At 40.1% G+C, this 23,767-nt stretch overlaps 1 protein-coding gene across 1 annotated transcript; it reads right to left on the bottom strand.

Moving 5' to 3' along the window:
* Window positions 1-650: 650 nt before the first annotated feature.
* Window positions 651-2,939, bottom strand: LOC308697299 (fMet-Leu-Phe receptor-like). The gene is made up of 3 exons (XM_081376482.1): window positions 2,736-2,939; window positions 1,639-2,164; window positions 651-1,543 (listed from the first exon to the last, which is right to left on the bottom strand). Exons 2-3 carry the CDS (start codon window positions 2,161-2,163, stop codon window positions 1,103-1,105), a joined length of 966 nt encoding a protein of 321 aa, XP_081232608.1. The 5' UTR covers window position 2,164; window positions 2,736-2,939; the 3' UTR covers window positions 651-1,102.
* Window positions 2,940-23,767: the final 20,828 nt, after the last annotated feature.

Here is a 23,767-nt window from a genome sequence, read left to right as displayed (position 1 = left end):
TTTGGCTGCTGTACCTGAGTTATAACAGCCAGCTGAACAAATAGAAAAGGTGATCTGATGGTGTTGGTTGTGTTTTAACATAATCATTATTTAACAATCATTTGACCCGAAACACTAAAATCAATCACCTCTGAACATAAGCTCATTATTTATTCATGCAGCAATGCATGATGGGAGCCATGAATGAGTTTTGATTGGTGGCACCCAGAATGCACTGCAACATGCTTTATAATTGTCACCATTGTTGAGATTCACAGGCTGATTCTTGAAAAAATTTAGTAAATTCAACTTAAAATAGTTTAGCTAAAATTATGAATATTATTAATCTGAAATTACTTATAAAATATAAGTACAACCAATTTACAAAATATAAGTACACTCAACTTAAAAAAAATATATCTGGATTTAGATAAATTTTTTTCGTGCAACCCCTTGACGTAATAAAATTAAGTAAATTCAACATAACATTTTTTTCAGTGTGGGTGTCATCATTTTGCAATATTGCACAACCTTTAATGTCGCAGTGTCACTGCAGATGTTTTATTTCAGTGTGCTCAGTTAGGCTACAAGGACCTAAAGGTTTAGAAGACATTTGAACCAGGAAAAAATGGTTTGTTTTTTCTGATGAAAAGAAATTGAATCAAAAGCTTTCATCACAGCTTCATACACTGTGCATTTATTGCAATGGTTAATTTTAAAGAATCAATGAAAAATGTTCATTCCTTTATATTAGGCCACATATAATTTCTGCTTACTCTTCCTGCCTCAGGTGGGGTTATCAGTGTCATCCTGTTGACAATCATACACATGTAGACAAGCATAATAGATCATAAAAATGCAGAATTATTTCATAAATATTTGTATAAATATTACCCATATTACAAATGATCTTAGTTTGAATATTTTAAGGTATATTTTATATAGGCTGCTATATGAAAGCTAACCAGAAGACCAGACACTGAGGTATGTTCCTTTTTCAATGTGTTACTAATAATAAAAAATGCATAAAACAAATAGTTAGCTGATAAACCTGACAATTGAACAAGAAAAATAGTAAAAACTCTTAAGCTTTAGTGACACACTCAGTCTTTGGAATGGAAATTCAGCTTTCCTCCCTAGTGCTTTGCTGTGACAAAGTTTGGTCTTCCTCCATAAAAGCTCTGTGACAAATCCCATACAAACTTTGGTTGCATCGTTGACTAAACTCCAGTCCCATGCAGAAGTACAGCAATGGGTTAATGCAGCTGTTGAAATAGGCTAAGTTTGAAGCCATACTCCATCCTACTTTTACCGCCTTGTTGTTTTTATCCACCAATTTGACCAGTCCTAGAAAGTGGTAGGGGGCCCAACATAGGAAAAAGGCACAGACCAATACAGCAAGAATCCGAAGAGGCCTCGATTTGCCAGAGAGCCGTGTTCTGCGTATCCCAACAGCAGATAGTATGTAACTGATAAGGATGACCAGGAAGGGCAACAGGAATCCACAGATGAAACGAATGCAGTAGTTGACATACCTTCCACTTGCTTCTGCTGCTTCGTTCTCCTGCAAATTAATTTATAATTATATATTCAAACTAACAAAATTAGATTTTTTTTATGCAAGGTGGTACATGGATTAATTTATAAAGCCATTCTGACCTCCATTGAGCACTTGCTGAAGTTCTTCTTACTTGTGTAGACCTGCTGGTACACCAAATACGGTGAACTAAAGATCACCGCCACAATCCAAACTCCCACACTGACCACACGAGCTGCACATAATGTCCGTCGTTTTCTAGTAACGACTGGGCACCAGATGCAGAGCGCTCGATCCACACTGATGACAGCCAGAAGGAAAACACTGCAGAACATGTTGGCGTACTTGAAGAAACCCTTGAACTTGCAGAGAAAGACTCCAAAAGGCCAGTAGTCAAAGAAAATTTTTTTGAGGAGCGAAGTGACTCGTGTCAAACAGAAGATAAGGTCAGCTACTGCCAGATTGACCAACCAAACGTTAGTGACGTTGGGCTTCATGCGAAAGCCGGCCACCCAGATGACCACAGAGTTCCCGGTGGTGCCAAGGAGAAAGATGATGAAGAGGAAGACAATGTCCACTGTTGTTTTCTCATTGGTGGTTGAAGTTTTAGAAGTGAAATGTAAGGACAGAGTTGTATTTGAGGTCATTCTACAAGCAAGACAGATAAATCTTTAAAATATGCTTTTTTTTCTTTTGAAGGCTTACGGTCAACCTACATCCGCTTATGCACTCAACTTTGATCTGCCTACGCATTCTGCACAACTTAAGCGTGTGGTTACCATGCTACTTTCACGAGCGTCACCACCACACAGTTAAATAAACATGATGAGATTGTCAAACATTGTCTGGCAACCAAGAGGGTCTAGGTTATTAAACTGATAGGGTTTACTTAGAAGTCATAATAAGAACATTGATTCAGCTATAGATTTTGAATTACCCTGCTAAATCATAACCAGTAGAACTTATTTGACTGCTCTGCTCCTATTTCATTTAGGATTTGATTCACACCATATTCACACTTTGATAAATTTACTTTATTTATATTATTATATATTAATTGTTTAAAACATATATTTTTTAATATATATATAATATATATTTAATACATCAGATTCTTGCAATACATTTGATTTAAGCTCATCCTTTATCCTATATTGGTTTCAGAAAATTCTTTCAAAAGGTGAACTAAATCTAAATGAAAAGAACTAAATGTTCTTACCTGGTTTTATTTTCTTCTTTTTTTTTTTTTTTACTAACCAGCCCAAACTGTCAGTCTTGGGATAAACAGCTTATAATCTTTTGTGAATATGTTCAGCATGGACTATGTTTAAGAATTAAATAGTAATTGTGCCACCAGTGTGCAGATAAATATACAAGCAACTTCACTGACATCTCTTGCAGTTGCTTTCATTTAATTCTGAACAGGCTTTTTTACTGCATCTTTTGCACAGTCATTCTAAAGCGAGCTATTTGGCAACAAAACACTGGCAAGCAGGAAAAGGGAGGAGATGTGCAATTTTTATCAGACAGATCAAATTCTGTTCTGCACTAGATCTCAGTACTCCAAAAAGCCATTAAAATAGCTAAATTGTTGTGCTAAAGGCTATTCAAGGGAAGCTCAGGAATTTTACTATATGTTTAATATCATAATTCTATGTAAATTATTAATAGGTTTAACAGAACTAAAGAAAAATAGCAAGCCAATGTAAATTTAAAAGTTAACAAGTAAATCATGAAATAGGCCTATAAAACAATCAAAATATAATAAATCTAAGACACAAGGCAGTACCCAATAAAACAACAACCATCAGCATCCAGTTCTCCACACCATAAACCAACAAACAAATCTTAACCTCAAACACACTCTTCCCTCCCTCTTTTCGCTCTCAGAGGCAGAAGTCTCCAAACTCATCCTTTCAATCACATACCTGTCTGTTTGAGCCTATTAACTTATCTCCTTCAAGCCATTTCTTCTTTAGTTGTACCTGCACTCACTCTTCCCACAGCATTTAAGCAGGCCTGGACAACCCCACTGCTAAAGAAACCCACTCTAAACCCAGACCGGTATCACTTCTTTCATTTATTGCAAAAACACTTGAGCGAGTCATGTTCAACCTTTGCATTTCTCACACAGAACAACCTCCTGGGCAGCAAACAGTCTGGCTTCAAAAGTGGCCACTCAACTAAAACTGCCCTGCTCCCGGTTTTTGAAGCTCTGAGACTGGCATGAGCAGCTTCCAAATAATCAGTAATCTATACAATAATCTGGCTCCTGCTTTTGACAACACCAGATACACCAGTAAATCACCAGATCTACCTGTCAACCTTCATGACAAAGGACATCTCAGGAACCGCACACCAGTGGTTCAAGTATTACCTCTCAGGTAGATCCTTCGGGGTGTCATGGAGGGTTGAGGTGCTACAACAGCTATTGGGGTGCCTCAGGGCTCAGTGCTGGGACCACTTCTCTTCTCCATCTACATGACATCACTAGGATCTGTCACTCAAAAACATGGCTTTTCCTATCACTGCTATGCTGACACACAACTCTACCTCTCTACTAAGCCTGCCTGCCTGACATTTCTTGCTGGATGAAAGACCATCACCTACTGCAACTCAACCTTTCCAAGACCGAAGTGTTTGTGGTTTTGGCCAACCCAACACTTCATCACAACTTCTCCTTGGAGTTGTGATTGAAGATCAGTTAAAATTCACATACCACCCCAGCAATCATTGGTCCGACAGCAACGTTGTGTCCCTGGCCAAAAATAGTCACGGTAGGATGGCATAAATTGGTATGCATGTAACACAGAACAGATAACATCAAAGATATCCGTTCAATTTTCATTTTGGAACTATTTTTCAACAATGACGGGATGTGACGTCTTTTCAACGGTCATTAAATGTCCAAATGTTTGCAGGGACATTGCTAGAACTGCCCCATGCAGATTTACCTCATACAATATTACGAAGATCTGGACTTCTTATCGGAGCAACTCCTGTCCAAACTCTTGTTCTTTCCAGGCTGGACTATTGTAATGCTTTCTTGGCAGGCCTTCCAGCATGTACTGTCAAACCTATGCAACTGATCCAGAACCATTTTCAAGAAACGGCTAAAGACACATCTTTTTAGTCAACACTTGGCCCATTAATACTTACACTTATATTCTCTCTTGGCCCAATACTAACACTTTCTGGTCTCTTTCTATTCTATCATTTCTAAAAAAAAAAAAAAAAAAAAAAAAAATTCCATTCTAAAAAATTGCTGTGTGCACTGTTAGACTAACTGGGACTTGTCGCAGGACGTATTGTTTCCTTTTGTTGGTTTAGCTGCTTCTATTCTCTCCTCATTTGTAAGTCGCTTTGGATAAAAGCCCCTGCTAAATGACTAAATGTATAATATGCACTGAAGATTTCACAATGAATATGACCAACAAATGAGTGACGTCAGAGGAAATTTAGCAGAGGTGGCCCTCTGGTGGTGAGGAAATGGAGTTACACTCTTAAAAATGAAAGGTTCAATTTGTGAGGCACCTAAAACATACTGGTAGGTGGGTCGCCAGGAGTAGAGCTGAAAAACACAGAGTTAGATGAACCCTTTTTATGTGTATTGTGTTGCTAGAATCAAGTGAGACAAGTTTTGATTGACCCTTTTAACATCTATGGGATTTTTTTTTTTTTTTAAATTGGCATGGTTTCATCTTTACATTTCTTTCTGAGAGAGGTCATTTGTGTAAGCTTGTGGTTTCTCAGTTTCTTCATTTAAAGTCAAGTGTGGTACATCCCATGGTAAATGCTGTGTATGCGTGTCCATGTGTGAGCATACTTGTATCTTTGTGAGAACAATGACCAATGTTTGCAAATAATGCTTTCCAGGGTTCATTTATTCCAGGATATACAGGATAGAAATAGCCAGTATTTGTGGAAGTGTGTGTGTGTGTGTGTGTGGTCCTGGTTTTCCCTATACATTATGGGGACAGTTTTTGTTCCCCATTAAGAAAACAGCTTAAAAATCAAGTGAAATTATGTTTTTTGCTACCTTGTTTTAATCTTTACAGTTAACTTGATTCATCAAACTCAGTTCAGTCAAATATTTTACTTTAAATGTGCTGTATGTAACTTTTCTACTAAAATAAATCCTTTTTTATTGCCTGTGTGTGAAGGGGTTGTAATCTCACATTAATATGATCCACTTTGCCGGTTTTGCTATTACCTCGGAAAGCAAGTATTCTTATTTTTATGTGAAGGTGCTGGGTCGGATTTACCGCGAAATCCAGTGACGTGACCTGCACGCGCGCTCCCGAGCCTCTCGCCTCGTCTAGCCTACTGACTTTGCACTCAACAGCGACGACACTGCAACTTATGACATGGACTTATGACTTATGCAACTTATGACATGTCTGATAACACTAGGAAACGACCTGCTCCCAGCACAACACAGACTCCAACACAAACTCCACATATTGATAAAAAAAAAAAAAAAAAAAATTCTGCTGAAGCTCATAACGTGAATCAGATGAACTTCGGGTGAACTTCCGGCTCAACATCGGCAGGGCATTTGAATCACGGAGAAACCTTATCTACAAACCTAGAATACATTTCCTAAAGAAAATGTGAAGTGGTGCTTGCAGTGGCAAAATTCGGCACGGTTGCCAGGGTTCCATACTTATCATGGTACGAGCATGGAGCATTACCGTCAAGCTGATAAAAGTAGCCTATTATTGTAACGTTGCAGTGGGAGTTTACCTTAGTTTCCAGCATGTTGTGTGATGCTTTCTCCGGTGTGTTGCGTCTCAGTCTGGCCGGTACCCACAGTGCTCGCTCATAAATTCAAGCACACGCAAGAGCACGCGCTTGTAAACTTATTGGTTGCAATCTGAAGCATCACTGCTAGAGGTTGCTGAAAACTACATACAGCACCTTTAAATTTATGATAAAAATTAGCCTGGCTAACGTCAGAGCTCTTTCTCATTGAGACGTGGTCTGGGAACCACATGTTCATTTTCTCGTATTTGAGGCGTGGTTTACGAATGCCCAGAGCCGTTTATTGGGCGCTACGAATGTCTATCAAATGCGCCTGTACGTAGCTCATATCCAATCGTTTCAATTATACCAGATGACGTATGTAGAGCGACAGAAATTCGACGAGGAAGAAGACGAAATAAACTTGCGTTCTAAACTACTTAGAACACTATCTGAGGCTGCATCGAAAGGTAACTTATTCGCGTCTGATGCCATGTTGGATCCATAGATATAAACAAACTGCTTCGGTGTGTCGCATAGACGTCGTCATCGTCTTGCTGCTCCCTCTCCGTTCTGTGATTGGTCCCCTTCGCTGAGGCGCAAATTTGGTCCATGGAGTCCAGGCTGCCTAGCAGAGTGAATAAAATCGCGCTGCGCTCAAGGCAGCATGGGGAAACCCAGGCTAGATAAAAATAGGTTTGTCAATAACTATGAACTAGCCTTTATACTGAGATACAGGTTAATGTAGGCTAAATCGGCAACCATACCCATTCTACTGATGAAATCTTTTTTTTAATTATTTTTTTCAATTTTTGTTCAATATCACTTTTATATTTGTTTGTGGGGTGTTTTTTTGTTTGTTTGTTTGTTTTTTGCAATTGCAAGTGCAAAGACAAAAATGGCCTCACAAACCACTGTTGAAAAAAAATTACTTCCTCTTCAGACTTTCTCCGAGGGCCACAAATGTGCATTAAAGCTGGACGTGAATAAACTGGCACGAACTGATACTTTACAAAATATTAGACCCTCATCGTCATGCGCTAGGTTCTCTTATTCTGTGTGACATATTTCTGTATACAGAAAAATTTAAAACGTAATTTTTATAGCTACTATTCAAACTTTTTCATCAACACTACCATCACAGCTCAGCTTCAAAGTTTATACATTATTTATTTTATTTTTTTCAAATTTTTGAGGATATGTATCAATAATGGTATTAAAAATCTGCAGTTCTGAAATTGTAATTAAAGAATACAAACTAGACGGAGAAAGGGAAATATTACGCAAGGATACGCAATAGAGAGAATAAAAAAAAACATAAACAGAAGTTCTTTCTTCCTCTTTGTATTTGTCAGAAGGCTTTGACTTTTTTGTCAAGGGAATTCTGACTGTTGTATTTCAGTTTCTTTATAAAACCTGCTGAAAAATCCAGCATAGACCATTAATTCCAAGCGAGTCCAGGCGTGTTTATGCAGGTTAGTGCTGGTTTAGAGCTGGTATAGTTCTGGGTTGACGGGTGGACGAGCATAGTCATGCTGTTCTCAAGAACTGTTCTCCGGATGCTGGTGAAGCTGGTTTAACAGCATGGTATTGCAGGGTTGAGTGAGTAGGCCAGTTGTCTGTATGCAAAGAGTGTTTTGCATGGAGATAAGCATTGTTTTTGCTTGTATATTTCTATGTGTAACGCATTGATGATGTAAATGAAAAACTATAAGATTAAAAAACATGATTGATTGTAATATATAATTTGTCATTTCTTTTTCTTTTTCTTTCTGTTGAAAGTAGAACTGAAAAACATAATTGTTTTAGTTATGATTATATTATTAATCAATGTCATCTGAAGTTTTGAATAACAAACTAAAAAGTTTCTTTGAGACAACAGTACCTGCTATCTGCAGGTCTTTTTGAAGCTCTCCACAAGTGATCCTTGGCTCTTGGACAACTCTTCTGATTATTCTTTTCACTCCTCTATCAGAAATCTTGCGAGGAGCACTGGTCGAGGCAAATTTATGGTGAAATTATTGTCTTTCCACTTCCGTATTATGGCCCCAAAAGTGCTCACTGGACCATTCAGAAGCTTAGAATGTCAAGTCAAGTCAAGTTTATTTATATAGCGCTTTTCACAACACAGGTTGTATCAAAGCAGCTTCACAGTAATAGATTAGAACAATACATCAATGTTTGTTTCTAGTGGAACGTCTACGTTTGGTAATGCTGATCAATAGTATCGTTGATTGATTAATTCAATTAAATATCCCCAAATATCCCCAACTGAGCAAGCCAAAGGCAACAGTGGCAAGGAACCGAAAAACTCCATCAGGTGACCTAATGGAGAAAAAAAAAACCTTGGGAGAACCCGGGCTCAGTCGGGGGCCAGTTCTCCTCTGGCGTTTATGAACTAGAGGTCGGATTTAAGTGTAGGATTAAAAGTATTATATGAATGCCTGGCTGAAGAGATGCGTCTTTAATCTAGTTTTAAACTGGGAGAGCGAGTCTGAGCAACGAACAGTATCCGGAATACTATTCCAGAGTTTTGGTGCTAAATGTGAAAATGCTCTCCCTCCTTTGGTGGACTTAGATATCCTAGGTATGACCAAAAGCCTCGAATTTAATGACCTTAAAGAGCGCGATGGATTATAGGGCGATAGAAGATCCGTTAAATAGACTGGAGCTAAGCCGTTTAGGGCTTTATAAGTCAGTAGCAATACCTTGTAATTAATACGGGACTTTATAGGTAACCAATGTAGAGATGATAAAATCGGTGTTATATGATCATATTTTCTTGATCTAGTTAGAACTCTAGCGGCGGCATTTTGGACTAACTGTAGCTTGTTTATTGAGGATGCAGGACAACCGGCTAATAACGCATTACAGTAATCTAGTCTCGAGGTCATGAATGCATGAACTAACTTTTCTGCATCAGAAACAGATAGCATATTACGTAGCTTAGCAATGTTTCTAAGGTGGAAAAAGGCAGTTCTTGTAACATATGAAATATGATTTTCAAAAGACAGGTTGCAGTCTAATATAACACCCAGGTCTTTTACTGTAGAGGATGAAGTAACAGGACATCCTACTATGTTAAAGTTGTATTGTTAGAGGTTTTGTGGGTGGTTTTTTGAACCGATAAGTAGTACCTCTGTCTTGTCTGGATTTAATAAAAGAAAATTATGCGTCATCCAATCTTTTATATCTTTAACACACTCTGTCAATTTGGATAATTTAGCGTTTTCATCTGGCCGTGATGAAATATAGATTTGAGTGTCATCAGCATAACAATGGAAACTAATTCCATGTTTCCTTATAATATTTCCAAGTGGCAGCATATATATTGAGAATAATAGAGGGCCTAACACAGATCCCTGCGGCACTCCATAGTTTACTGGAGTTATGATAGATTTTTCTCCATTTAAATAAACAAAATGGTAACGGTCAGATAAATACGATCTAAACCAGCTTAATGCTTGTCCTTGAACACCAGTATAATTTTGTAGTCGATCTAAGAGTATTGTATGATCTATAGTATCGAACGCAGCACTAAGATCAAGTAAAACTAATATTGAGATACAGCCTTGGTCAGAAGCTAAAAGTAAATCATTTGTGATTTTAACGAGCGCAGTTTCAGTGCTATGATGCGGCCTGAACCCAGACTGAAACTTTTCATAGACGTCATTTTCTTGTAAGAAAGAGCCCAGTTGAGCGGACACAACTTTTTCTAGTATTTTAGACATAAAAGGTAGATTTGAAATGGGTCTATTATTTACTAGATTATTCGGATCTAATTGTGGTTTCTTAATGAGAGGTTTTATAACTGCCAGTTTAAATGTTTTTGGAACATAACCTAAAGATAAAGACGAGTTAATAATATTGAGGAGAGGCTCTTCCACTACAGGTAACACTTCTTTCAATAGTTTAGTTGGTATAGGATCTAGTAAACATGTTGTTGTTTTAGATGAAGTAAAAAGTTTATTTAACTCTTTTTGTTCTATAGTTGTAAAGCACTGTAATTGTTCTTGCGGGGTGATAATTGAGGCTGAATTATAAGGCGCGATTGAGGATTGAACGTTTACAATTGTGGTTCTGATGTTTTCTATTTTCTCAGTGAAGAACTTCATGAAATCATTACTACTAAACTGTAATGGAATATTTTGTTCAGGAGACATCTGTTTATTTGTTAGTCTCGCCACGGTGTTAAATAAGAACTTAGGATTGTTATGGTTGTTTTCTATTAGTTTGCGTAGATGCTCAGCCCTGGCCGCTTTTAGGGCCTTTTTATAACGTGACATACTGTCTTTCCATGCGATTCTAAAGACCTCTAAGTTGGTTTGTTTCCATTTACGCTCTAAATTACGGGTTTCTCTCTTTAGAACACGCGTAGTATTGTTGTACCATGGTGCTTTACTTTTCTCTCTGACCTTTTTTAATCTAATGGGCGCAACAATATCCAATGATCCAGAGAGAATGGTGCTCATAGTGCTAGTTAATTCCTCAAGTTCATCTGTTTGTTTGGGTTCACTGAGCAGCTGAGACAGATCCGATAAGCTGTTTGAAAAATTATCTATGGTGGATGGAAGGATTGTTCTGCCTAATCGATAACGCGGCGCAGCATGATATATTACAGGAGTACGTAATATGCAAGTTACCATGTAATGGTCAGTGACATCGTCACTTTGTGGAATGATATCTATATCGGTTGGATCGGTTCCATGTGATATAATTAAATCGAGTGTATGATTAAATCGATGAGTCGGTCCGGTAATGTTTTGCTTGACCCCAAAGGAGTTTAATAAATCAGTAAACGCAGCCCCTAACGCATCATTTTGATTATCTACATGGATATAAAAGTCTCCAACAATTAATGCTTTATCGAAGTTAACTAATAGGTCTGAGAGAAAATCTGCAAACTCTTTTAGGAAATTAGCGTAAGGCCCAGGCGGTCTATATATGGTAGCCAAGGCTAGAGATAATAGGGATGTTTTTGAACATCTAAGAGCGTAACATTTAGTACAAGTACTTCAAATGAAATAAACTTATAACCCGTTTTCTGAGTAACATTGAGAAAATCTCTATAGATTGTTGCAACACCGCCGCCACGACCATTCAGACGGGGCTCGTGCTTATAGGAGTATCCTGCTGGAGTAGACTCATTTAAACCGAAATAATCATTTGGTTTAAGCCAGGTTTCAGTAAGGCAAAGTACATCGAAGCTATTATCTGTGACTATTTCATTTACAATAACTGCCTTAGGTGTGAGTGATCTAATGTTTAGAAGACCTAGCTTTAAAAATTGTTTTTGATTACCAATAGCCACATTTTCTGGTTTAATAACAATTAGATTTTTTCTAGATCCTGCAGTAGATTTATGATTTGATCTCACTAAACGAGGAATAGACACAGTTTCTATGCAATGTTCTACACTATTTATATCAGTTAAATTGGTGCAGCAGAGACTATGATTTGGACTTTTGGTTACTAGTCAAAAGGTATTTAACATTTTGGAGATGTTATCTGACAGAAGATCCGATCCGAATCTGCTTGGGTGTAAGCCATCAGCACGGTAAAGCCTAGGACGCTCCCAAAACAGATTCCAATTATTTACAAAGAGAAGTTTCTGCTCATTGCACCATGACATTAACCATTCATTAAGCGCAAATAATCTACTAAACTTTTCATGACCTAGTCGGTACGTGGGAAGCGGTCCTGACACAATAATCGTTGTTTCAGGCGATGTGCTGCGTACCGTATCGATCAGATTCCTGAAGTCTTTCTTCAGAACCTCCGTCTGGCGCAGTCTGATGTCGGCCCCTCCCGCGTGCAGGACCACGGTTCCGACGCGCTCGTTCAGAATCTCGGGAACGTGAGCAGCGATTTCAGAAACACGAGCACCAGGAAAGCAGTGACTATGCACCTTACTTTTATTTAACGTAACGTGTACGTGTCGAACGATGGAATCGCCGATGATCACAGCATCGCGTTCTGTTTCGCGAAGAGGGGAGAAGCGGTTTTGTGTGGATATCTCGAAAACCGGGAGGGTCGGAGAGAGTTTTCTTGGTCTAGACCTGGCTCGCGTCTTCCGCTGCGGAAAAATCCAGGCTTCGTGATGGCATGTTGGAGCCGGAGTGAACGAGACCATGGCTGATCGCGACCTCGACGTTCGGGACCGATGTTGAGGAACGCACGGAGTAGACGAGGTCGGAGTCATCGGGTTAGTAACGTTAGTCTCTGATTTGTGTGCCTCGGCGCGCGATGTTTCAAGAGCTAACCGCCGGTCTATCAGCTCGGCTTTTCTTACTAAAAGGTCGTGGATCTGTTTCTCAACAGCTTCCAGCTCAGACTGCACCGCGTGCAGCTCAAATGTGTCCTCACCTGCACCAAAAGGTAGACTACTTACATTTGATATATTCGCCATTTTAACAGATGGACAGTAAGTTAAGTTAGCAACGACGCTACCAGTGGTGCTATCAATATTAATACTAATTTAAGGCTTAAGTCTTGGATATAATCCGTCTTTTCAGTGGTACGGGTGTAGAGTAGACGCACGATAGGCGAAAAAATGTTTGTTTGTAAACGAGTGCGGAGAAGACGCGTTCAGCCGTGATCCACGGACGTAACCTAGAGAGTATCCAGCGTTGGATCACTAGGCTTGAGACGGTTCCACTTATAACTCAACAATCCGTTGTTTATTGTCTGCTCAACAATCCGCGTTATAACTATGAGGTGAGGAAAAGTAGAAAATGTTCGTTGTAAGTGAGTTTAAAGAGAAATCAAGAATTATAAATCAATCGATGGAGCTCCAAAGACAACAACGCGCTCAGACGCGACGCATGCGCAGAATGGCGCCTATAACCAATGCCATCATTATGTTTTGCAACAATTAGGTTGCGAAGGTCTTGAGACAGCTCTTCGCTTTTACCCATCATGAGATGTGTCTTGTGTGACACCTTGGCAATGAGACCAAAAAGAGGCAAAGTTTTCAGCAGTTGTCTTGGCTTTCCATGCCTTTTTGCGCCTCCCTTTCTTCATGTGTTCAATACTTTTTCCCTGTGTCATTTCACATTATTACACATAACTTAATTTCTGAACTTATTTTTGTTTGCTTCATTGTATGTATGGCTTACTTGGGTTGTTACCAACATCTGGTGAAAATTTCATGTCAATAGCACCTTTGGAAATATATTTACTGAGAAAAATGATGACGTGTTCAATACTTATTTCCCCCGCTGTATAGTAAAAGGTGTCATTGCATAAAATATTGTAGACAATAGTGATAGCATGCACTCTTAGCAAATTAGCTCTATGAAATATTAATAATCAATAACTGGTTATTATTGATTATGAATATTTAGATCAGTTAATATAATTAACTTAATGTTGTAAATTAATATTACAATCAATTAACCTGTTTGTCCTGTGAACACTCAATGTTAATTGTTTATTAATTCTAAGAAATGTACATTTCTGTGGCATGGGAAATGTCTTTCTTACTTTACAATACTACTAAGAGCAAGTAGTCAAGATCTTGAGACACAGACAACTTTACGTGTGACATTAACAAGACTTTATTAACTAGACTAAACACTTAAACTATTCTAACATACACACAGTGGCGCAAAAAGTCGGTAGGCCTATGCGCTATATGCGGCGCATAGGGGCGCGCAGCACCAGGGGTTCGCTAAAGCGATGGTAGCCTTTTTTTTTTTTTTTTTTTTTTTTTTTTTTATAAATCTATAGGCTACGTAGCTGCTTTTGTGCGTTTCTAAATAATTTCTGCATTTCCTCAATGTTATATAACTTTTTAGAGGACTAACAGGCTAGAGTAGGATATTCATAAGATTCCATAATAGAATTTTGACATAGAGAGGGGGGGATAATATCGCGAGCAGACGGGGGCGCCGAGAGCGCTGAGCGAGCCGGTACGAGTCGAAAAAGATGGATAAAGCAAAAAAGCTGTCTGGACTAAAAATAGAAAAAGAAAGAGGGAAAAGGAGATGGCATGTCAATTGATGCGCCAGCAGCTAAATAAGTGGATGGTCAAAGGCAACCGGTAGGATTTAAAGTGTGACGTCCACGCATGTAGGCTAGGAGATTCCCGGTGGGCCGTCGTGCTTTATGGGCCGATACATCTAGGCTATTTTTTTTTTTTTTTTTTTTGTCTTTGTCATAACGGCCCACAAAACTCGTACATCGACGACCCATTCGTTTTGTTTTGTTTTGCTTAATTGGCGGCGCTGGGTTAGTGCCGTTGTAATGCATTGGTCAGAAAAAAAGTCAGCGTTATTTTTTTATTTGTATTTTTTTTTTTACACTTTTCATTAAACACGTAGATCAGCGGCCCATTGGTTCTTTTCTTGATTGACACTGGGCTGGCCCAATCACATCGTTAATGTGAAGTATAGAAATTAGTACAAAACTAATTATGAAAGTTTCCTTTATTTTTCAGTGCATTTGTTTTACAATATATGGCTATTTTACAGCAATGGCCAAAGTTGTTGCTGCATACCCCTCTGACACTGGGTAGTTGCACCCCTGCATACACATACATACATGCATACAGTTTACCAAGGGAAAGAGAGCTGAAGCAGAATACAGGAAAGCAAGAAGTTATAGCATTGTTTGAAATTCTTCACATCAGGATTCCAGAAAAGGACTAAGAGAGTAAGAGGACTAAGAGAGTAAGAGAGCTGATCTTGTGATCAGTGATTTTTAAAGCGTGAAGATATCACACCCTCTAGGGATGTGTGAGCCAATAAGAAGTTTTCCCTTTGGAGTTCTAGCAGGGTATTTGCATATCTAATTTCATTGGGTGTTTAAGAAGAGAATCTTCAAGATTCTTATAATACTAATGTGTCACAAAGTTAGCAAAATGTAATGTAAATTAACAAATGTGGGACGAAGATTGGAGTTTATAGAGACCAAACATGCCACACATATGATTTTGGTTAAAGGAACACGCCGACTTTTTGGGACTTTAGATTATTCACCGTATCCCCCAGAGTTAGATAAGTCCATACATAGCCTACCATTTTTTAATTTCTGTGCGTGCTGTAACTCTGTCTGACGCACCCACCTAGCGTAGCTTAGCACAAAGACTGGAGGGAAACGGCTCCAGCTAGCATACTGCCTAGAGCCCTGCACGGGGCAAAACATCCAGCCCTAACCGAGACCTAGCCCATGGTGTTCAAGCCCTAATCCGGCCCCAGCCTGAAAACGTCTGCAATTTTTCTGCCCGAACCCGACCCCGACCCGAGACCAACATCAATATCACTTTGAGCTCTCTCTGACGCGCGCTCTCTGATGCACGCTGTCTCTGCTAGATGCACACACACACATACACACACACGCTACTAGGTAAAATTTTATTATAGGCCTCAAACATAACTACCACCACCGACAATTATGCCCACAAATATTAATACAGACTGTCCATTACAGAGAAGCATAAGCATGCAGTAAAGAATATATAGCCAAATGTGATCCAGCAGTAAATAAAGATTTACGGCCTACCTTTTTTTGATGTCAAGCAACTTTACTGAAGAACAACGTTTCAAAGAACTCTTCGCCAACTGGCTAACGTTAAAATGATAATAAAAATATAATAAAGAAAAAATCCGTTGAACTGAGTAGGTTCCTTCACTGTTTATTCGCGAGTGTTGTGAAGAAAAAGAATAGCATCCACTGTTGAAGGCTTCAGGCTCGGTAATCAAATCAAAACTCTTTCAAAATGCAGCTTTTCTTTAAGTATTGGGAACTTTTAGTAACTCCCCACGCTCCAACTTCTCCCTGATGCTCTGCATGGTCAACTGTCACCATAAAGCCTCTGTTATACTTTCCGCGACTGCGAGGGCCCGCTAGGGTCCGCGTGACGTAAAAATCGTCATCGGGGTGCGCGCGGAGGCTCCTTGCATACGCCCGCGTGCCTCCCATTTTTTGTGACCGCGCGGTCAAAAGGGCGCGCGTTCATTAGGTTAAAACCGCGAAAGAGATGGAAATAACATGGACGCCGAATTTGAAGAGAGGCTGTGCGATGAAGTCCGTCGTCGTTACCCGCACCTCTACAATCCATCTTTAAAGGAACATAAAGATTAGTTATGTTAATATACGTTATATAAAGAACGTTGAACGCGTTCACCGAGCGGACCTCAGCATAAAGTATAAATGCAAGTAGTCCGCGTCCGAGCTGTGCGCAGCTGTCGTGTACGCGTCCAAACTGGAGTAGCCTATAACAGAGGCTTAATGCATTGCACACGCGTCGCGTTACTCGCGTGATCGTATATTGCGTTGCATATTTATAATATTATCAATATAACAATATTTCATACAGTAGCCTGCGCTCTGCACGCATATTATGGGCGAAAGGATACTGCTCTCAATAAGTCAAGTCAAATATATTTGTATAGCGCTTTTGTCACAGGTCGGGGTGGGCCGAGCCAGACTGCACCCACCCCTGGAGACCGCGTACCACCTCGAGGAGCGTGTCAAGGAACAAGAGGAGTAAGGAATACCAATTTCTTTATTGAATTAAAAGCAATTAATTTGAAAAGTCCTAATTAAAATCTTCCTTCTGGTCGCCAGTAGCAATTCGGTGGCCCCCTGGCCGTAGAGAGGAGAACGTTCGTGGCAGCCCTGCAGCTCGTTGAAGAGGGATCAGAGGAACTCACACCGTTCAGGTAGGTCCCTGGGTAAGTACTCTTTACAGGACCTTGGACAGCCAGACGACACTCCGATCGAGGTACGTGCCGCAGCTATTCTCTTTCCTTCTCAACAGCGGCAGCAGCTTGCAATGCGGGCATGGAGGGCCACCAGGCCAGAGGACACTTTAAGTGAGACGCCCCCTCTCGGCTGTGCACTGCATCAATACAACAGGGTTCACCGGTCAACAGTATGCGAAAGCTTGACAATGATACTTCTCTCTTTCTGAACAGGACGGGGCTTCGATGGGGCATGTGGAGACCACCAGACGGAGGGGGCACTTTGAGCAAGGCGCTCCACTTCGGCTGTGCGCTGTAACCGGGTAACCGGGTTTAACTATTCAACAGCACATGAAAACATTCAGTTAAAATACCTTCTTTCGTTCTGAACAGGGCAGAGGCCTTCAATGGGGCGTGTGGAGACCACCAGAAGGGGAGGACACTTTGAGCAAGACATTCCACTTCGGCTGTGCGCTGTAACCGGATAACCGGGTTTAACTATTCAACGGCACATGAAACCTTCAGCCGCAATACCTTCTCTCGTTCCGAACAGGCCAACGGCTTTCAATAGGAGCGTGTGGAGACCACCAGGCAGGAAGGATGCTTTAAGCGAGTCACTCCACTTCAGCTGTACACTGTAACAATGCAACAGGCTTTAACCATTCAACAGTAGATGAAACATTCAGCTGCAATACCTTTTCTCGTTCTGAACAGGGCAGCGGCTTTCAATGGGGCATGTGGAGACCACCAGAAGGGGAGGACACTTTGAGCAAGACATTCCACTTCGGCTGTGCGCTGTAACCGGATAACCGGGTTTAACTATTCAACGGCACATGAAACCTTCAGCCGCAATACCTTCTCTCGTTCCGAACAGGCCAACGGCTTTCAATAGGAGCGTGTGGAGACCACCAGGCAGGAAGGATGCTTTAAGCGAGTCACTCCACTTCAGCTGTACACTGTAACAATGCAACAGGCTTTAACCATTCAACAGTAGATGAAACATTCAGCCGCAATACCTTTTCTCGTTCTGAACAGGGCAGCGGCTTTCGTTAGGAGCATGTGGAGACCACCGGCGGGGAGGATGCTTTAAGCGAGCCACCCCACTTCAGCTGTACACTGTAACAATGTAGCAGGGTTTAACAGTTCAACAGCATTGAAAACATTCAGCATTAACAGAGCCAGGCTGTCTCAAACTGGTAAGTTGGGCGCTGGATATATCAAAGCCTTCCTTGGAGACGGCGAGTGAAAGACTGTAAGGAGAGAGTGCACAGCAGACTACTATTACTTCTCCACACGATGAACTTCACTCCATAACACAAACCGTGTGAATCGTCACTTCAGGCACTGCATTCCACTCGCACACCGTGCATTCGGGCCAGCACTCACCCACCGGTCTTTCTCCACCAGATCAACTCTCGTCTCTCACAAGGGCTCAACTTCTCTCCAGAGATAGCAGAAAACGGGCGCAGCAATCGTCACATTCAGCAAGGAGCGGGCAAAAGTTGGAGACAGATCAACAATTCACTCGGTGTACTAATTCACTCGTGCCACAACTTCTCAGACTCTCAACACCACTTCAGTGTTAGTGCATATAAACAACGGATCCGATACTCATCACCTTGCATCTTCCCCACTGCTGACGATATTCCTTGGGTTTTCGTTGATAAATACCTCACTCTCTTCTTTCCATTTCTCAGCTTCAGTCTTCGCTCGCTTCACAGCCCAGCCTCAAATACAAACAACCCGCCGAAAAGAACACAGTATCTCACGGGAGGAGAACCCCCCTCACGGGAGGAGAACCACACCACAGTCTGTTTCCTCTCTCTTTTTAAAGCCCCATCTGAATCCGTGTTCCTCTCACAACGCTCTCTGTAATTACTCCACACCTGCTGTCAATCGGGCAATTGGCCTCGCTGCCATAACAACAGATTCGCAGTGCAATGAGACGGGTGTCCACAGGAGGTCTCCAAATAACACTGCATTCACAAGGGCTTTAATCTCTTTTCTGATTGTTATTTGTCACACCGTGACACTTTTCACAAAACAGATTGTATCAAAGCAGCTTCACAATATTAAATTAAAATAATACAACAAGGTTTGTTTCTAGTGAAATTTATTGATTGATAAAATTAAATTAAATATTCCCAAAATATCCCCAACTGAGCAAGCCAAAGGCAACAGTGGCAAGGAACCGAAAAAACTCCATCAGATGACCTAATGGAGAAAAAAAAAAAACCTTGGGAGAACCCAGGATCAGTCGGGGGCCAGTTCTCCTCTGGCGTTTATGAACTAGAGGCCGGATTGTAGTTTGAACTTTAAGATTAAGAATATTATATGAATGCCTGGCTGAACAGATGCGTCTTTAATCTAGTTTTAAACTGGGAGAGCGAGTCTGAGCAACGAACAGTATCAGGAAGGCTATTCCAGAGTTTTGGAGCTAAATGTGAAAATGCTCTCCCTCCTTTGGTGCATCTGGATATCCTAGGTATGACCAAAAGCCTCGAATTTAGTGATCTTAAAGAGCGCAATGGATTATAGGGCGATAGAAGATTCGTTAAATAGACTGGAGCTAAGCCGTTTAGGGCTTTATAAGTCAGTAGCAATACCTTGTAATTAATACGAAACTTTATAGGTAACCAATGTAGTGATGATAACATCGGTGTTATATGATCATATTTTCTTGATCTAGTAAGAACTCTAGCAGCTGCATTTTGGACTAACTGTAGCTTGTTTATTGAGGATGCAGGACAACCAGCTAATAAAGCATTACAGTAATCTAGTCTCGAGGTCATGAATGCATGAACTAACTTTTCTGCATCAGAAACTGATAGCATGTTACGTAGCTTAGCAATGTTTCTAAGGTGGAAAAAGGCTGTTCTTGTAACATATGAAATATGATTTTCAAAAGACAGGTTGCAATCTAATATAACACCCAGGTCTTTTACTGTAGAGGATAAAGTAACAGGACATCCTACTATGTTAAAGTTGTATTGTGAGAGGTTTTGTGGGCGTTTTTTTGAACCGATAAGTAGTACCTCTGTCTTGTCTGGATTTAATAAAAGAAAATTACGCGTCATCCAATCTTTTATAACTTTAATACACTCTGTCAATTTGGATAATTTAGCGTTTTCATCCGGCCGTGATGAAATGTATATTTGAGTGTCATCAGCATAACAATGGAAACTAATTCCATGTTTCCTTATAATATTTCCTAGTGGCATCATATATATTGAGAATAATAGAGGGCCTAACACACATCCCTGCGGCACTCCATAGTTTACTGAAGTTATGATCGATTTTAAGTGCCAAAAATAAGTGACAAAATAACGCCAACATTTTCCTATTTACATGTTGTGATTTTTATAGTCACAGCATGTACAAATAAATAACATGATCACATATTCTCAGAAGGCGAAGCACTGCTACTTGGGCGGAGTGATTGTTGTGGCAAATTCATAGTTCCTTCTTGGCTCAGGTCTCAAAGAAGTTTCTCAGAGTCGAGGTTCCAGGTCAGAAGAATTAACTTTATTGTACAAACAATAAAGGAGAAGCCGGCTGGCCATCCGGACATCCGAGATTACATTGGCCAGTGTTCATGTCTTATACTTTTTTCATATCATCAAGTCTCCAATGGATACTCTCAAATTTATCTCTTCCCCTTTGTCACACCTGGTGACCTTGACACAATTAGCTTTATTGGTCAAACATCTCAAAACCTTACATAATGGTGTCCTGTTTCATACAGTATTTTGACACCTTGCATTTCTTATGCATACTGGGTATTTTTCCATTCTCTCATCCTTTTCAGACCTATTTTTTCATGCTTGTCATTTTCATTGCATCATACTTAGACATGAATCAAGGGGAAATTCTTCAACATATCCCCCCTTTGGGACTAATCCAGTCCCACCTTCATTTCTGTCCCAGAATGTATATACATGAATAAGCCTCTCTCTGTTATCTATCAATCATGGCCAATATGGACCATCCATCTTTCTTATCAATAGGCCCACTCACGAAGGTCTTCCCTGGAGGAATAGTGAGACCAAACATCTCCGCCCCCACTTGACTAGAGCAGAGTAAAAGATCCCACCTTCCTTTTCTATTATCAGTCTTGAAGGGATAGATTACTTCAAACATTTCATTTTTCAGCATAATCAACATATCTCAGTGTATAGACTTAAAATTAAAGGGGTGGTTTACTGCCTTTTTTCTTTGCTTGATTGTGTTTATGGGCTGCAATATAACATGTCTTCGTGTTTCGTTTGTTAAAAAACGCCTTATTTTTCATAAATTTCACCTTTATTGTAAGCCGCTTCCTCCTCCGTCATTTGAACGACTGGTTGACTTCCTGATTCTATGAAACCACTCCCTCAGAAAGAGGCAATGAGCTCAGATTGGTTAATTCGGCCGGCGTGTTGTAATTGGCTAAACTGCGTCCGGAATCTTCACGCCCATTACCTTTAGGGGCGACAGTTGCATGTGCTCAGACCCGGTCAAATGTAATGGTGTCAATATTGCCTCATCAGTTTGAGCCAGAATCAGACCCAGAGAGCGGTGATGAAGAGAGTCAAGCAGAACCTCCGCAAACACGGCTCTTACAAAACGTTTCTGAATGGTAATTTTTTTTAATTACTATTATTTTCTCAAAGAATTTCCACACGCTGATACTTGAAAATGCTACTGCTGTTTGTTAGCTTTTGAGATACGCTTTCCCCCTGATTAAACATTTAATATAACTGAATACATGACTGAGTAATACCGTTTTTTAAAGATATTGTTTTATTGATAGAATGAACAACCGTTTAACTATTCACAAAACTTACCAGTAGTTTACTCAGTTTGTAGTTTTCTTTAGGTGTACATGTGATTACAGCAGCTGAAGTTCGCTGTTGCGATAATTTTTTGAAGTTTGTACACGTTTCTTATACACACAAAATAACATCGAACTAACTAGCTACTATAACCAAACAGCTTTGGCATTGGTTTGCGTTCTTGATCAAATCAAAAAATTACGTCATAAAGTATACATGGAAAATATGTTTACAAAATTTGTACATATACAAATTCGGGTCCAAAATGTTTATACGCATCTGTCATATACTAAAGCCAGCGCTGGCATTTGTTTACATCCTTGATAAAACTAAAACATTACGTCTTAAATTATACAGGCAAATACATTTAAAATGATTAAATCTTACTTGCAGGTTGTGGCCTCTGGTTTTAAAGCTGTAACTGCTTCATGTTGGAGTAATAGTTTCTTGTTGAATCCGACATTGAACTCGTCTAGATTCTGGAAGCTGTCTTCCGTAAAATGCGCAGCACAGAGAGCTAAACTACGATTGAAATTGTCAGGAACATAATCAAACATAAATTTTAACCATTGTTGACGAACTACAGCGTCTGTAGGAAGCCTGAACACAGAAGACCTGACAGCTACAGCTCTCCACTATAACTCCTCCTCTTCGACAGCAGAACATGTTCCGGAGGGAGGGTTGATGTAAATGTATGGGTTAGTTACGTATAAAACCCGGGAAGTATCTCGTTGTAGTCCCATTCGAGTCGTTTTTGTAGGCATTAAACTTCCTGATTTTTAAAAGACAATATCTCCGCTTACGTTGAACTTTCAGCGCAGCAACTTTGCAGATACTGTTCATGCACCAACAGCAACATTACACAGTATTTAAAATGAAAAAAGTGAAATAGCAATCAACCACCCCTTTAAGATTGTTTTCAGCATAATCAGCATATCTCAGTGTATACAGACTTGAAGTTAGGATTATCCCACGGTGCCAGAGGAACTGCACAGGTGCTTCCGGTGGCCTGGAGTGCTATCTGGGTTGCTCCATCGTTGCCAGAGGTGCCCTGGGCACTATCTGGTGTTGGAGCAGACAGCGGGTTTTTAAACCACCAGCTGAGTCTGTCCTTGCTGGTCCGGCAATTGGTGACCGCGCTTGTAATTAATTTCTCTGTTTTACCCCGTAAAAACATCTACCAGTAATCTGATGCACAAACTTTACTTTTGATTCATAAAAGCTTTAAAATACTAAAATAACTCTTTTATAGCGAGTATGGTGATTAGTAAGTGATAAAAATAGTAAAAACATTCTTATCTTTTCCCTTTGTATCTGGTTGCATTACCTCGTACCACGGGCAATGACCTGCTTCAAACCTTGTATCGTCCCCTCTCATTCACATATTCATATTTGTGACAGTTAGTGAGATTATATGTAAAATATTCTCAGTAGGATTATAAGTGTAAAAAGAATAAAACACTCAGGAAGGGGTCCTTTACAAAAATCAAAGAAACAATTAAAAACCCCTCTAACTAACTCCCTACTCTTCCCACGTTCTAATGATATGTCTAATTTTACCCCAAAAATAAAATACACAGTGTGGCTACCTCCCTCTCTATCAAAAACAGAGTCATACAGTTGAAAATCAAAATAATAACAAGGTACCCCATTCCCTACTCTTCCATCAGAGCTGTTTACAGGAAGTCATATAGCTCATCCAGTCCTGGACCAATCGGGTACACTCCTGAGTTTGTGCACCCGATATCGACTCCAGACGGTTTGATTGACACGTTAATCATCTGCTTGGCGGCCACGCTGGCTAGCATGGATCTGAGAAAAGGCACAACACAGCAGAACAACAAAAGAAAAATGGCAACAGCCACAGCTATTATTATTCCCACCTTAATGAACCATTCTTTCCAGGACCCAAATATAGAGTCAAACCAGTATCCAACGTGTCTGTCTCTCTCCGCATTTTCTTCTTGTCTCAGATCCTTCAGCTTCTTCATGGCCCTAGTAAAAGC

This window comes from Scardinius erythrophthalmus (genome assembly GCF_964197995.2).
Source record: "Scardinius erythrophthalmus genome assembly, chromosome: 10".
Classification (NCBI taxonomy): domain Eukaryota; kingdom Metazoa; phylum Chordata; class Actinopteri; order Cypriniformes; family Leuciscidae; genus Scardinius; species Scardinius erythrophthalmus.
Note: the sequence above shows the minus strand (reverse complement) of the source record. Positions and strands in the feature narration are given on the sequence as shown.